Genomic DNA, 13,383 nt, shown 5'->3' on the forward strand with positions numbered 1-13,383 from the left:
CTGCCCCTGTAGAGTACTGCTGCTGTGGCTGGAGACATCCAGAGAGCTTTCAAAATTCCCAACACTGTGTTTGGAAACACCAAGGTGTAATTTCCTTATCCCCTGGCTCAGGTCAGTGAATCAGGAGGATTGCTGCCATCTCTGTATAAGAGGTGGGGGGAGAGAGAAGTTGTTGAAAGATTGCTGGTTCGTTCTTGTAAAATGTGACCCGTGCAGCTCCCTGCTAGTGGGAGTCTGAATATAGGACATCCTCCTTTTGTTCTCCAAAGCTCCCCCTGCTCTTTCATTTGTGTTGAATTGCACCTACCCTAAGGAGCAATAGGAGGTTTTAAACCCTGTCTTTAAGGTAGCTCTGAAAGGAAAGGCTGATATGATGTGCTCTTTTGCCCACCTTCTGTGAAGGCTACATTCTGGTGAATGTACAGACAGGTCTCATTTGCTACTCATCCACAGGATGAAGTAGTTGTAAATGGCATAATCCACTTGTGTGCTCGGAACTTCTGATGTGAAACACTGTATTTTTTTTCTGTCTGCCTTCCAAGTTCGATTTTGTTTAGTGGGGTCAGGACTGGGTACATGTGTTGCTTTTGCATGTTGGTGTTTCTGGGTCAGTGAGGGAGCCTGATTCTGGTTTTGACCTCATGGAAAACCACTGGAGTCCTGACAGCTCAGGAGAGTGGGTTTTTTTCACTTGCAAAAGGATGAGGTAAGACTTTGAAGGATGCATACGTGCGTGTTTGCCAGTGGGTTTCAGATGTGAGCTGTCTTCATTGTTAACTTTGGAGAGAGCTATGGCTTCATCTGGTTGAGAGTTTAAAATGCTGAGTCAGTTTATTGTCAAAAAAACATATATTATATATCGCTTGTGAAATGCTGATACTGTCATGATTAGATCATTAAATTCTAGCTCTGTCACGATTAGTATCGTATCTCTGGCTGGAGCAGGAAAAGTACTGCGTGCCTGCTTAGGAGGGAGGAAGTACGGCCGCTGCTGTTTGGGGAGGGCTGCTTTTTCTATGTCTTCTCCTTGCATGCTTTGTGGAGCTCCTCTTTAAAGGTTTATGCAATTTGCAAGGGAGCCCATGACACGTCATCATACTCTTGTTTATTCTTGGATCTTGATCAGGGACTTTTCTGAAGAACACATTTTTTGCTGTGAGTTCACAGAATGTGTCAGCATTTTAAAAAACGAATTACTACTGCTCATAACATTTTAGGCTGTTAGATTTACATGAAGTCATTTATTTATTTCTATGCGTGAATTATTTATCCTTTCCCCCAATTTTGGCAATTGTCAAAAAATGATGAAATGTGGTGTTGAGCTTATGGAAGGCCATATGTGAATGATCTTTTCATGCAGACATTTAAAAATATTTTTTTTTCAATAATCTTCTCGTTGGTCTCGGTGCTTAAAGCCCAAACAGCCCTTCTTGATATAAATGACAGTTACTCTGCTGTCTTGAATATTACTAGTATCTCATCCTGGTGTGTGAGCTTTGACTGAGGAAAACATCTGGGCAAACCACCCATTACTGTTGCATATCTCTGATAAGGCCATTTCTTAGAGACAGACCCTGAATCAGTGATTTTGGTGAAAGCAGTGATTTTGAGCTGTTACGAACTGTGCCTCACTGACCTCAGACACTTGCTCTCCTCTATTGCTTTTATTTATTTTTTATTTGGTTGCCAAGGAAGCCATCTGAAAGCATTCTATTTTGTAGCATAACTTAGAAAACTGGTCACTGAACAAAGGGGTAAAAAAATACATAACTATAGAACTAGTAGCTAAAAAGAAATTGAAATCAGTGTTAATTCAGGACACATGACAGCCTGCCCTGTTTGCGTGTGGAGAACACTGCCGTTTTAATGAAGCCAATAAGAGTTTGTTTGGTGTTGTGGTTTTTTTAAAAGCAGGTTAGTGGTCCCATTGAAAAATACCGTTCCCTTGCAGAATTAGCAGGAGTCGTTTTATTTCAGTGCCCTCTCCCCAGACAAAGATGTAGGAGCGCTGATCTTCCAAAGCGCCATCTCGGATGAGATTTGGGACCGGAGCCCAGCCGCCTCATGCCCGGGGGCCGCGGGCAGGCCGGGATGTGCTGAGCGGGCCAGGCGGGCCCCCGGCGTGCCCGGCCCCCGGCGCCGCATTAGGACCCTGGTCAGTTCCAGGGCCGCGGTCCCGGGCTGCCGCCGGCCCCGGGCTCCCCCCGCCGGGCAGCCCCGCCGGCAGCCGCGCTGTCCCCGCCGGCGCGCCCGGGCGCCGCTCGCAGCCGGACCGCTCGGGCAGCGGGCTCCGGCTGACGCCGGGCTGCGCCTCCCTGCTGGAAATGCTGTTGTACTGAGAGGAGGGACGCGGCGGAGTGCTGGGAGCTTTGAAGGGAGAAGGGGTAAGCGCCTGTGGAGAGGAACTATGGGGGGGAAGCAGCCCGTGGCTGCCGAGCGGCGAGGTGCGGGCCCCGCAGGGAGCGCCCGGGCGGCGGCGGCAGCAGAAGGGCTCCGCTTCTGGGGAGCGCCCGCGCCCGGCTCCCCGCGGCTCCCGGGAAGGGCTCCCCGCGGCTCCCGGGAAGGGCTCCCCGCCGGGCGGAGCGGCGCGCTGGAGGACACCTGGCGGACGCAGCTCCGAAGTGCCGCTCTGGCACAGCCCTCCGGCAGCCCGGGGGGGGGCTCACCCCCGGCTCCGGACCCGGAGCTGCGCCGCTGTCCTGCCTGCCAGCTCTCGGCAGCTCCCTGCTTCCTGGCCTCTTCTTAAGCCGCACCAGCTGAGCTGCGACGGGGCAAGAGCCCCTCTTGGCTGCTGCAGGGGGGCTGCTGGCAGGCTGGAGCCAGGCTGCCTTGGCACTGCTGGCGGCCGCCTCCTGGAGGGTGCCCCTCATCGATCCTAACAGCTGAGCTTGTGAGGGAACCATGGAGGCCGAGAATTGCTGACCTGAGAGCCACTGCCAGCTAAAGTCATCTGGACAGCTTTGTAGTCTGGTTTAGCAAAACTTCAGTGTTGGCACACACAGATGTGCAGAACCTCTTCTGCTAAGTTCTGATGGGTACAGGCTGAGAAATCATCTTTGCTTCTCCCCTGGCACAGCTGAACATAAACGCTGTCTATAAGGTGGATATCAAAAAGTATCTGCTGTGTCAGAGAGTGTTTCAAGTTGACTAGTTCAAGGAATGATTTCTAGAGATTCTGAGAATTTCATTAAAGTCATTTTAATTAAGGCCAAGATATTTTTAAAACCATGAAAAATCTCAAGCTATCATGCAGTAAAACTGGTAGGGTGTGCTTGTAGTTGGTTGTGAACTTTTCTTGAGAGGACAAATGGATGTAAATTAAGATATATAGGGAAAATGAGAAGAACATCTGCCTTTTTCAGCTCTCTATGAGACATGTACAAGCAAGATAAAAATAAAACTGAGCTACTGAGCATGTTTCACCATATGGTAGGTGTAAGAAAATTTCTGGAAGTCCCTCTTCTCTCTCTTCAGTCCAGATGAGCAGATCAATGGAGCATTTAACTACTTCTGCTGTTGATGTTTTAATTTTTTTTTTCTTTGTAGTGTGCTGAAAACACATGTTAAAATGCAAACGAGTACAAACAGCCGCCACATACACCCAGCAATCTGTTTCCAGGTGATTCCTTGTATCCATGGCTGTTATTTGGCCCATTTGTTTTGACATTTAACACGAAATTATGCTAGGTGTTCATTTTTTTACTCAGATTATTAATCTTGACCAGTACACAGGCAAGGATTTCTGTCTGCCGCTCACTTATACATTAAGGATCACACAATATAAGAAAATGTAGCATGAGAAAATCAGAAGGCTTAGCTAATTTGTGAAGCCCTGTCTACATACAGTCCAGAGTTTTTAACACCCTTTGCTGAGAAGGACTGTTAAAATAAATAGAAAAGCTCACTGAAGTGAGCTATCTGTAGGGTCTGGCGAGTGCTAATCTGCTTTGGTAAGGACACTGATTCCTTGTGGGATACAGACAGTAGTAATCCCAGTTCTCAGTCTTCCTCAACTACTTCTGATGATCCTGGAGACCAAAAAGACAAGTGCCAAGATGTGTGGCAAGACAAGTGGCAAGATGTTTAATACATTTTGCTATGAGAGTTTATAATATATTTGGTTTTAATACCAAATTAATGGGCTTTTTACCTTTTTTTTTCCTACTATCTGAGCAGCAAGATCAATCTTGCAAAGGCCTGGGGTTTTTGATTTACAAAATTGTTGGTTTTCTAACATTGTTTAGATACATTAAATTTAAGAAGATTGGTAAGAAACAGAGAGACAAAACCAATAACTCAGCAGTGTTTTGCAAAGGGTTACTCCAAGGCACGTTCTTCTGAATAATGATGAATTGCTTCCTGATTTGTGGTCAGTGACTTTTTTTGGTATAATTACTGTCAAGAAGGAAGCTGAACAACCAGAGTACATTTCTTAGACTTAGCGTAGTGGAGCATTTTCTTCAAAATCCTTACACCTTTTTCGACCAAACCCACTTTTAATATATGTTACCGGAACTGATGATTCCTTTTTGTACAAGAAAGTGACCTGTGAGTATATGTCCTAGAGCCATTTCATATTCTGTTTTACATGCCACTGTATGCTGGTAGGAGAACAGAAGGTTGTCTTTTTTGGTGTTCTCCTTTCAGCTATCAGGGCGGGTATAGACCAAAGAATGGAGGGGGGTGGAGGGTGGTTTCATTTTGATCTGGAAGAGCAGTCATTCCAGTTCCTAACTTATTAGAAAAGCAAGCTCTGTAGCAGTGAAGTGATTGATAGATATTGCATATTTTTGTTTGCTGGAGCTAGACTTTTAAGGGTTGCCTTTGATAGGAAAAATAACTTCTGAAGATACTTGACAGTCTCTGTACATTTTGCTTACTGTTTCTTCTTGTAAATGTATTTCCAAAAAGCACATTTTTAAGGTGGTATTCATCATTAGCTTCCACGTCTTAGGAAAATGCTAGTACCTAACAAAACTGTTCATATAGTAACCAACACGATTGTTCATTTATTCATTTCTCTTTTGCTGACCTGTCACAAAAAATGTCTCGCATTGTTTGCTTTACCTTGTTATGTTTGGGGGACAGGGAGAAGAGGGAGACTTCTCATTTTCTACTGGCAGTGGACTGATGCTGTGCTGCTCTTCTTGTAGGTCACTGGAGTGATAAGCAAAGAGTACATCCCAAAAGGAACACGCTTTGGACCCCTGGTAGGAGAGATCTATACCAGTGATACGGTTCCCAAGAATGCAAACAGAAAATACTTTTGGCGGGTAAGTAGGAAAAAACAGCACCACATTGTTGCAGTGAGCAGATCACTAAATGATTATGGCTGAGAAGCTGGGTCACTTCCTGCTGTGTGAGGCAGGGGACAGCCTCTGTATGTGGCCAGACACAAACAGGGCCAGTGGGTGAATTAAGCCGAGTAAAAGCCTGGCTGTCTTGGATGTAGGGACTGTGTGGGTGGAGATGCACAGCCCTTCATGGCTTGCTCTTCCAAAATGTATTGGTGCTGATTCTGTAAAGAAACAGTTCTGCTTCTTGCTGTAAGGACAGGTTATTTTGCATTTCTTCACAACGGAAAGTCATTCTGCTTTATGTAATTTTGATTTATGCAAGTATCATGTCCTTGATTTTTTCCACCATGAAGAAGCTGTTAAAGTACTGCATAAACTTTCACTCTAGAATTATGATACATTTTCTGACATTTTTCCTGCTTCTTGTATAGAGCTGCTATAACACAGTGGTGGTAATCTTCAGCATGTATCATTCAATTTATAGATTTTTCTCCTCAGAATTGTTAAAAGAGCAGCTCATGGACCTTAGCAAAGAGACAAACACCAGAGGTGGTGCCTAATTTGCACTCCATAGTATAAGCTGGAAGAAAGCAGCAGCCAATACCTTTTGGTGTGGGCAGTCTGTGCTGTGGAATACGCTTCCAGTTTATCAGTTGACATAATCCTCATTTTCCTTACAGACACGTTATTAATTGTTAGAGAACATTACTTCAGCCCCATCTCATTCCATGGATTTGTTTTGCTGCCTTCTAGCCATGTAGGTTGTGTCTAAATCCGTGGATTTGGGACTGTGTCCAAGCCTCTGCGCTCAGGTGCCTGCCTGCCTTAGTAATATCCCAACCTCATATCCAGGTGAAACCCAGGGCATGCACCAGCATTCCCCACACCCTTTCTTCCTACATAATTGAATCATTTTGGTTTTCTCAGATCATCTTTGTACAATGTTATACAGCATTGCACAGGCAGTTATTTGCATGAGTGTTTTTACAGAGCAGGCAACTGTTTTCGCATTAATAAGGCCACAAAATGTTTCTTTTTGCTGAACTTTTTGGGACCTTGTGTCCAGTCTAGAAAGAGACCCGGAGGCTGACACAGGGAAGAAGGGCTGATAACCGTCTTGCAGGACTTCATTCCTACATTGCAGTGAGAAAGATGACATAATTCTTATGATGTGATTTTAAGCCTCAATGCAGAGGGATCCTCAGAAATAATATCCTAGGAGCCATCTAAGCATCATTAAATTCCCTGTTATAATCTCTTGATTTGTTCAAGACAGACTGCTGCACTGAAAATTAATTCCTTCCTAGGGGTCTGACACGGGCTTGCATATGCAAAGGAAATTGTGGGAGATAACTTCCCACATGTTATTAAAGGCATCCTGGGCTCGCTGGCAGGAGCGGGAACATCTGCTGGGCGCCCGGGGACGCTGCCCGCGCCAGGGGAGCGGGGCCGCCGGGCCCGCGTCATTTCTGGGAACCGCGCCGTGACTCAGCACATCTGGGCGCGCCTTCCCCAGAATAGGTGGGAGCTGGGGGCTGCCTCTGCCGGGGAGTCGGAGCTGTGGCCCTGACGTGGGAGCGGTGGAGGGCTGGTTTGGGAAGTGGTGGCAGGCGTCAAGCGCCAGAGCCCCGCGTTCCTGGAAGTTTGCGAGCCGGGGTGAGCAGAGAAACCCGATGGCTCCTCTTGATGCAACACAACTCGCCCGGCTCCCTTCCATTTTCTCATAACAAACACACCGCAAAATCTCTCGCAAGCTGCTTTGATGAGGCCACATGTATTTCCCCCTTCTCAGTTTACAGGAAGTTACTCTTAAAGAAAGTGATTCTGGTGTTTACGGCCCGCGTTAAAGGGCCAGGCCGCCTCCCCTCTCTGCCCGCCGGACTTCGGGGAGCACAGGAGGCTCCCGGCCGGCCGGAGGGCGCTGCCCGGCCAGGGAGGTGCGGGAGGCCGTGCTGAGGGCACACGGGCAGGAACACCCTGTGGAGTGTTTTTTCCCCGAGATAAGCCCTGTCTCACCTTTGGAAAGGCATTTCCTGCTCAGCGAGGTGCGTTGCTGGTGCAAGCTGCTCCCACTTCAAGGTCTGGCTTTTGCCTGGTCATCTGTTTTCCGAAAGCCAGGAACCCCATTTCATCCAGCATGGAGCTAATTCCCCTTGAGAGTTAGCAGGGTGTTTTTACAAGTGGGTTTCCTGGATTTCTCTTGATTTTTTTTTTTTTTTTTAATAATTCTCTTATTCTTACAATTTCAAGAAGCAGTAGCTTCTGTCAGTGATGGGAACTTCCTTCCTCCGAAACCGCTAAGCAGTTTTCAGATTCATGTTTTCTTGCCCCTCTGTGGACAAGTCAGAACATGTCCCTTAGTAGGAAAAGTGACATCTCATGGGCTAACCCCTCACCAGGTCTTCCTTCAGTTATGGCAGGTGAATTTCATCTTTGCCTCGCCCAGCCTACCTACAAAAGGGTTACAGTTCAACTATGAGCAAGTATTGCTTTAGGACTCTGGGGGGTGGAGAATGTTTGCATAGTTTAAACCTTTGGGTGGAGGTGGTAGGAAACTGCAAGTACAGAGGCCATAGAAAGAGGCGAGAAGAACTCTGACATAGCACAGCCAGTCTTATACACAGGTGACTCAAAGCATTAATGCAAGCATGCACTCAGACCTGCAGTCATCAGCATCACCCACTTGTTGATCAGAGTACCAGGAAAAGGACTCTAAGGTAGACGGTTCACACAGAGAGAGTACTCTGCATTTCAGATTTTGGGTCTTGTTTTCCAAAGCTAGCAGAGACACAGGCTAAGATTAAATGGAAAAGGTGACTGTGGACTTGCCTTTAAATACCTTCTTAATTCAGAGGCTGTCATTGTTGGAAAGGCAGGAACACAGCTTGAACTCTTACTTCAAGCTCATCTTATGCTCATCTTAAAAAAAAAAAAAAAAGAAAGAAAGGGAGCTTCTTATCACTTTTCCCCTCTGGACTCTGTGCGTACATGTTGCATATTGTGCCTATGTATATGTATATATATTCATAAGCACTTCCTCTCTATTCCAGATCTATTCAAGTGGTGAACTTCACCACTTCATTGATGGATTTAACGAGGACAAGAGCAACTGGATGCGTTATGTAAACCCTGGCTACTCTGTTCAGGAGCAGAACTTGGCTGCTTGTCAGAATGGAATGAACATCTACTTCTATACCATCAAGCCCATCCCTGCCAACCAAGAGCTGCTTGTGTGGTATTGCCGAGATTTTGCAGAGAGGCTGCACTATCCCCCCTCCAGAGAGCTGACAATGATGAACCTCAGTAAGTGGATTACAGTATAAACAAGGAATGCTAGTAATGTCTCTTCTGCCTATACAATCTAATAATAAGTTGTATAATTACACAGCTGCATCATCTGTTGTGTCACAGGGGGTAGCTTGGAGTGGAAAACGGGAATTAAAAAACCCAACACAAGAGAATGAGTTCCCTGTGCCTGTTCAAATGGAAAGAGATTATAAAATCTGAATCTGAGTCTTATATGGTGAAATTCTGGACAGACAACCTGACCTCTGTCTTCCTAACCATAGCTGTTGGTTCACTCTCAGACTTTGCAATTTCAGATCTCACAGTGTGTTGAGCAAAAGTCTGCTTTGGTAGCATATACTAAAAGCTGTCCACTCATGCTCCCAAAGGGCTGCCCTCACTGTACCAGGAAGTGGCAATATGCCATGACTCTGTCTTGGTGTCTGACAAAATACGTGTTTACTGCATAATGCACTTTGAGCCTTGCATCTTACCCTTACTTATCTTATGGGAGCAAACCTCCTGTGGTCTTCTCATTCTGGTTACTTGTGTCTTAAGCTCAGTGCACTTTGTCCCCATTTCTTGACTTTTTATTGCAGCTTTCATTTTCTGTTCAAAAATAATAGCACTGGTAGCAGAGGGAAGAGGTGTTTCCAGGAGTTTGTGTTCCTCTGTGGTTTCTGATTATTTCCAGCCTTGGTGCTTTACTTTTTGCTTAATCACATCACTGCCTGATGCCTTACCCAAAGCCCCTTCTAGAGAAGAAAAGATTCTTGCTGACTTCTCAGTGGACTCTTAGCCTACTTCCCCTGCTGCTGCTCTAAGATAGAGCAGAGTATTCTTTTGTCCTTCTGCCAGCGACTATACTGAAACTTGAAGGAAAAACTGCAAGCAGGTTTTTGGTGGGGTTTTTTTTTGTTGTTGTTGTTTTGTTTTTTTGGTTTTTTTTTTAATAAAAAGAACTCTTTACAGTTATTTGGCAACAAGGGATGGATTATAAAATATCAGTTTTACTTTGGGAATCATTGGAATCCCATATTATAAAACTTAGATCACATATTCAGATTAATCAAAAGTACATCTATACTCTGTTGGTGTCATCCTTTCAGTAGCTTCTTGTCTTTCCCTACAAACTAATAGAAGAAAATTTGTTGTCTCCTATTGACAGAGGGAAGAGAGGGAGGGAATGTCTCATGCAGCTATATTTTCTATTCAAAAACTATGTCACTGATTCTGTCATCTTTGCACATATGTCATTTCACCACTCTCTGTGCAGTTTTATTTCCTGATGTAATGAACTGTTGGCTTTTCAGTAGGACCTGGAGGTGAGATGAGACAACAGCATGTAGGGCTCTGGTGGATGAGGAGTTTGCTAAAATCTAGTCAGGCACATTTGGTCACTAGCTAGGAGGATACACAAACACAGGATCAGTTTGCTGCATCTGCTGGCACCTTAGGCTTCCTTGCAGAAATAGCAATTAATGTATTTGTAAAGTGTTTCTTACTCTGTCCGGTTACTCTTAATCAGGTCAAAACTAGGGGTGTCTGGACATGGCAGAAGAACTGATTTTAGTAAAAGTAGTAGGCTCAGTATAAGGATTTAATGAAATGGGAAACTGAGCCACAATTTTGTAGTTCAGCCTTAATATTTGCAGTATTTCCAGATGCTGAGTTTGAAGTAGACATTATTTTCTTTAAGATAATTGCATTTAAGCCATTTAGAAATTTTATGTTAGCTCCTTCCACCTAAAGAAAATAACAGTTCAGAAAATGAGAAAAACTTTTCACTTTTTTTTTCTTTCCCCCTCATTCTTGTGAGCAGCACATTCAGGTCTAAAGCCTGCAGATGGGCCAAAACCCTACAGGTACCATAAGGGTTGAGGTTTTCTGAAGTTAGCTTTTTGAAAAGTGTGGAAGAAAAATCCAAAACTCTCCCAAAGACCCTTATTTGCCAAATTCCCTGTAGCAATGGTGCAAGCAGGGGTGGTTTTTCCAGCATTAGTACTGGAATCAGATGAGTTTACTGTGAATGCCAGCACTGTTTAGCTTTCTTCTGCTCTTTCTCCCAGGCCACTATTTAAATCTAGAATTAGAGAGCATCATACTGTCTCTCCAGCCTCTCTGTCACAAAGGCTGGCCAAGGTACCCTGGCACTGCATTCATCCATGAGTAAAGTGCAGGAGTTTGTCCCCAGTTCACTGGCACCCTGTACCTGCTAGAGATATGGGGCTTTGGCCCAGCAAGACATCTGAACACAGCCTTGCTGGAGGGGACCCCCTCCTCCCCCCACAGCCTGTTAGGAAGTCATGAAAGTCCTCTCCAGCCAAATGGATTGCTAATAATTTGGTGTTTAAAGTGGTATGGCTTTCCTCAGAAGAGCAGGGGTGCATCACCAGCTCTCCCAGCCTGTGGCTGCTGGGTTTGGCACCTGCTGAGGAGAAGGGAGGGAAAGTTGGGGTCCAGGTCCCAAGAGGCAAGTTGAAGTCAGGGCCTCCTCCTGTGGGATACATGCTGGTGTGGGTGGGAGGCAGCCAGTGGCTGTGGTGTGTTGCACCCAGATCGCTCCCTTCGCTGTGTCTTGGGTGTGCAGTGCGCACTGGTGCCCGTGGGAGGCTTTGGAAGAGTCGTACCTTGGCTGGCTGCCCAGCACAGGAGAGGCCACCTGGGACACACACCTACAGAGACCTTCCAGTCTTGCCAACTTAAAATATAGGCAGCTGCTTTAAGTGCCTCAAGGGTTTGGGGATCACAGCCTTAGAGTTCAGCACCTTAGTTCCTCTTTAAGCACCAGAGCAGGATGGGCCTCTGGGGAAAAATGTATCAGAGAATTTCTCTGGCTTTATTTCCTGTAATTAGTGGCCTCAAAAATGAGAGAACTACCACTTTAGAGCATAAATGTATTTACACACCCACATGTAACATCTACTTGCCTCTGTAACAGCAAACTTTCAAATTAAAGGTAACTTCCCCAGCATTAGCTCATTTGTGCCGCAGAAGGAAAGCATCCAGATGCAAGACAGCAATTAGGCATATACTTAGTTGTGGGTTTAACCCTGTCCTCTGTGTTTTCCTGAACTGGGGCCTTTGACCCAGTCCTTCAGACGCTGGAGCACACACCTACCTTCGTGGCCATGATTAGCTCCAAGTGGAGCTACGTAACTTCAAATGGATGTTGAAGTGCCTGCAAGGAGTTGCACAATAGTGGTAGAGGCAAGACTCCACATTATCCCAGTGCTGGAAACTCAAGTGTCATTCCCTTCCTGCCTGTTTTGAGGCCTCTAATGTTTTCTGTCAAGATTTGAGATGTCACCTTCAGATGGTGCCGTTGTTCAGTAAATAGTTTTAAGTATGGTGGCACAAGATTTCTGTATTCTGCTAAAAATAAATTTCCAGTAATTAGTTAAATGTGCTTAACCTCATTCAACTGCTCCTTCAGATTGTTTTTTTTTGTCTGTGATATTTTATTTAGCAAACACTGAGGAAATTTGCTTTGGCAGTTCCAAATGGTTTAGAATTTCATTCTTACCTCAACATGGGAGGATTATTTTAGGATGGAGGGTTGGAGAGGGTAACGGTTAAAAAAACAAAAAAAAAACCAAAAAAAACCCAAACAACAAAAACCCAACAAAATCCAAACAATTGCATTGACTCAGGACATGACTATTTGATAATAATGTTCATATATTGCAATCATATGATGCAACTTCCTGCTGCTCATGTCATGTTTGTCTCCTCAGTCAAGTACAGGCAGGTGACATCTTTTGGTCAAGCTTCAGAAAAAAAGTTCAAGCTGGGGGAAGATAATTTGCATATTTACAAAATATTTGGCAATCTTTTTGTTTCATTAACAGGTTTAGCGAGACATTATTTAAAATGTTTCCAGTTCTATGAAGATTAACTCTTTCATGCTTTTTTCTTAAATACAATTTATTTTTCTCTTCTTCCTGCTGGCCCTGACATGCTGGCCGTTAGCTCAGCCCTGTCACTCGCTTTCCCTTTTGTTTATGGGCAGTTTCACTTTCTGGTTTTGAAGCTTTTCTGTTTGGGTTGAGAGGAAACATCTGCACTTGCTTAAAAAAATGCCTCCTGGAATGTTCAAAAGGGCTCAGGAAAATGATTTTTAAATGATATGAGAAGTTGTCTTCACAAAATCAGAATTTGGGGGCTGAAGTTGTCTTAATATTGAGAATTATTTGAAGGCTCCCAGAAAGACCTTCTCTGAGCAAAAAGTTTTCAAAGGCATGTCACACTGCCACAGACACATTTAGAAAACAGATGATCAAATTTTGTACTTCTAAATGTTGGTCTCTGTTCTCATTTTGAATGGAAACAGTCTTTGTTTTGCCCGCTTCACAACTTCGAGGTTCTCTTTCTACTAGGAAAAGAGGTGCTTAATTTAGATCGAAAATGTGAATCGGCATAATTAAGCTCTACCACTCGAAGTGTTCAGTACCATCTCACTCCTGAAATTACTATTGCAATTACTGTCTGCCTACAACCGTTTTTCAAGTTTTTAGAAAAGAGCAGATCATTGTTTTTATGAAATGTTTCTCAGGCTACAGTTCAGAGCACAAGAACCGAGAGCAAAGTCTATAGCTCTGCAGTAGTCTGTAGCTGGAACACCCACGCGGGAGTGACTTCAGGCAGCTCCTTCACCCAAGTTTTATTAATACTTAAAAGTAACAGAAGTTTTGTCCCTTTTCCTCTTGCATGCATTTACTAATCTCAGATCTGAGCAAATAATCTGTTGACCTCAGTTAGAAGTGGATCAGGCTCCTCAATAGGCACGTTTGGGGTTTTT

The 13,383-nt window shown here is 44.7% G+C and overlaps 1 protein-coding gene across 8 annotated transcripts in view; it reads left to right on the forward strand.

The window, feature by feature from the left end:
- PRDM1 (PR/SET domain 1) overlaps positions 1 to 13,383 on the forward strand; it is a 62,520-nt gene that overhangs the window by 40,985 nt on the left and 8,152 nt on the right. For 6 of the 8 annotated variants that reach the window (XM_068184174.1, XM_068184172.1, XM_068184175.1 and 3 more), the window contains 2 exons: positions 5,154 to 5,273; positions 8,348 to 8,600. In XM_068184174.1, coding sequence (XP_068040275.1) covers positions 5,154 to 5,273; positions 8,348 to 8,600 — 373 coding nt within the window. Of the gene's footprint in view, positions 1 to 4,152; positions 4,549 to 5,153; positions 5,274 to 6,569; positions 6,819 to 8,347; positions 8,601 to 13,383 lie in introns of those variants that run through there. The other 2 variants (XM_068184176.1, XM_068184177.1) reach the window with 2 other exon arrangements.

The sequence above is a fragment of the Anomalospiza imberbis genome, chromosome 3 (genome assembly GCF_031753505.1).
Source record: "Anomalospiza imberbis isolate Cuckoo-Finch-1a 21T00152 chromosome 3, ASM3175350v1, whole genome shotgun sequence".
NCBI classification, from domain to species: domain Eukaryota; kingdom Metazoa; phylum Chordata; class Aves; order Passeriformes; family Viduidae; genus Anomalospiza; species Anomalospiza imberbis.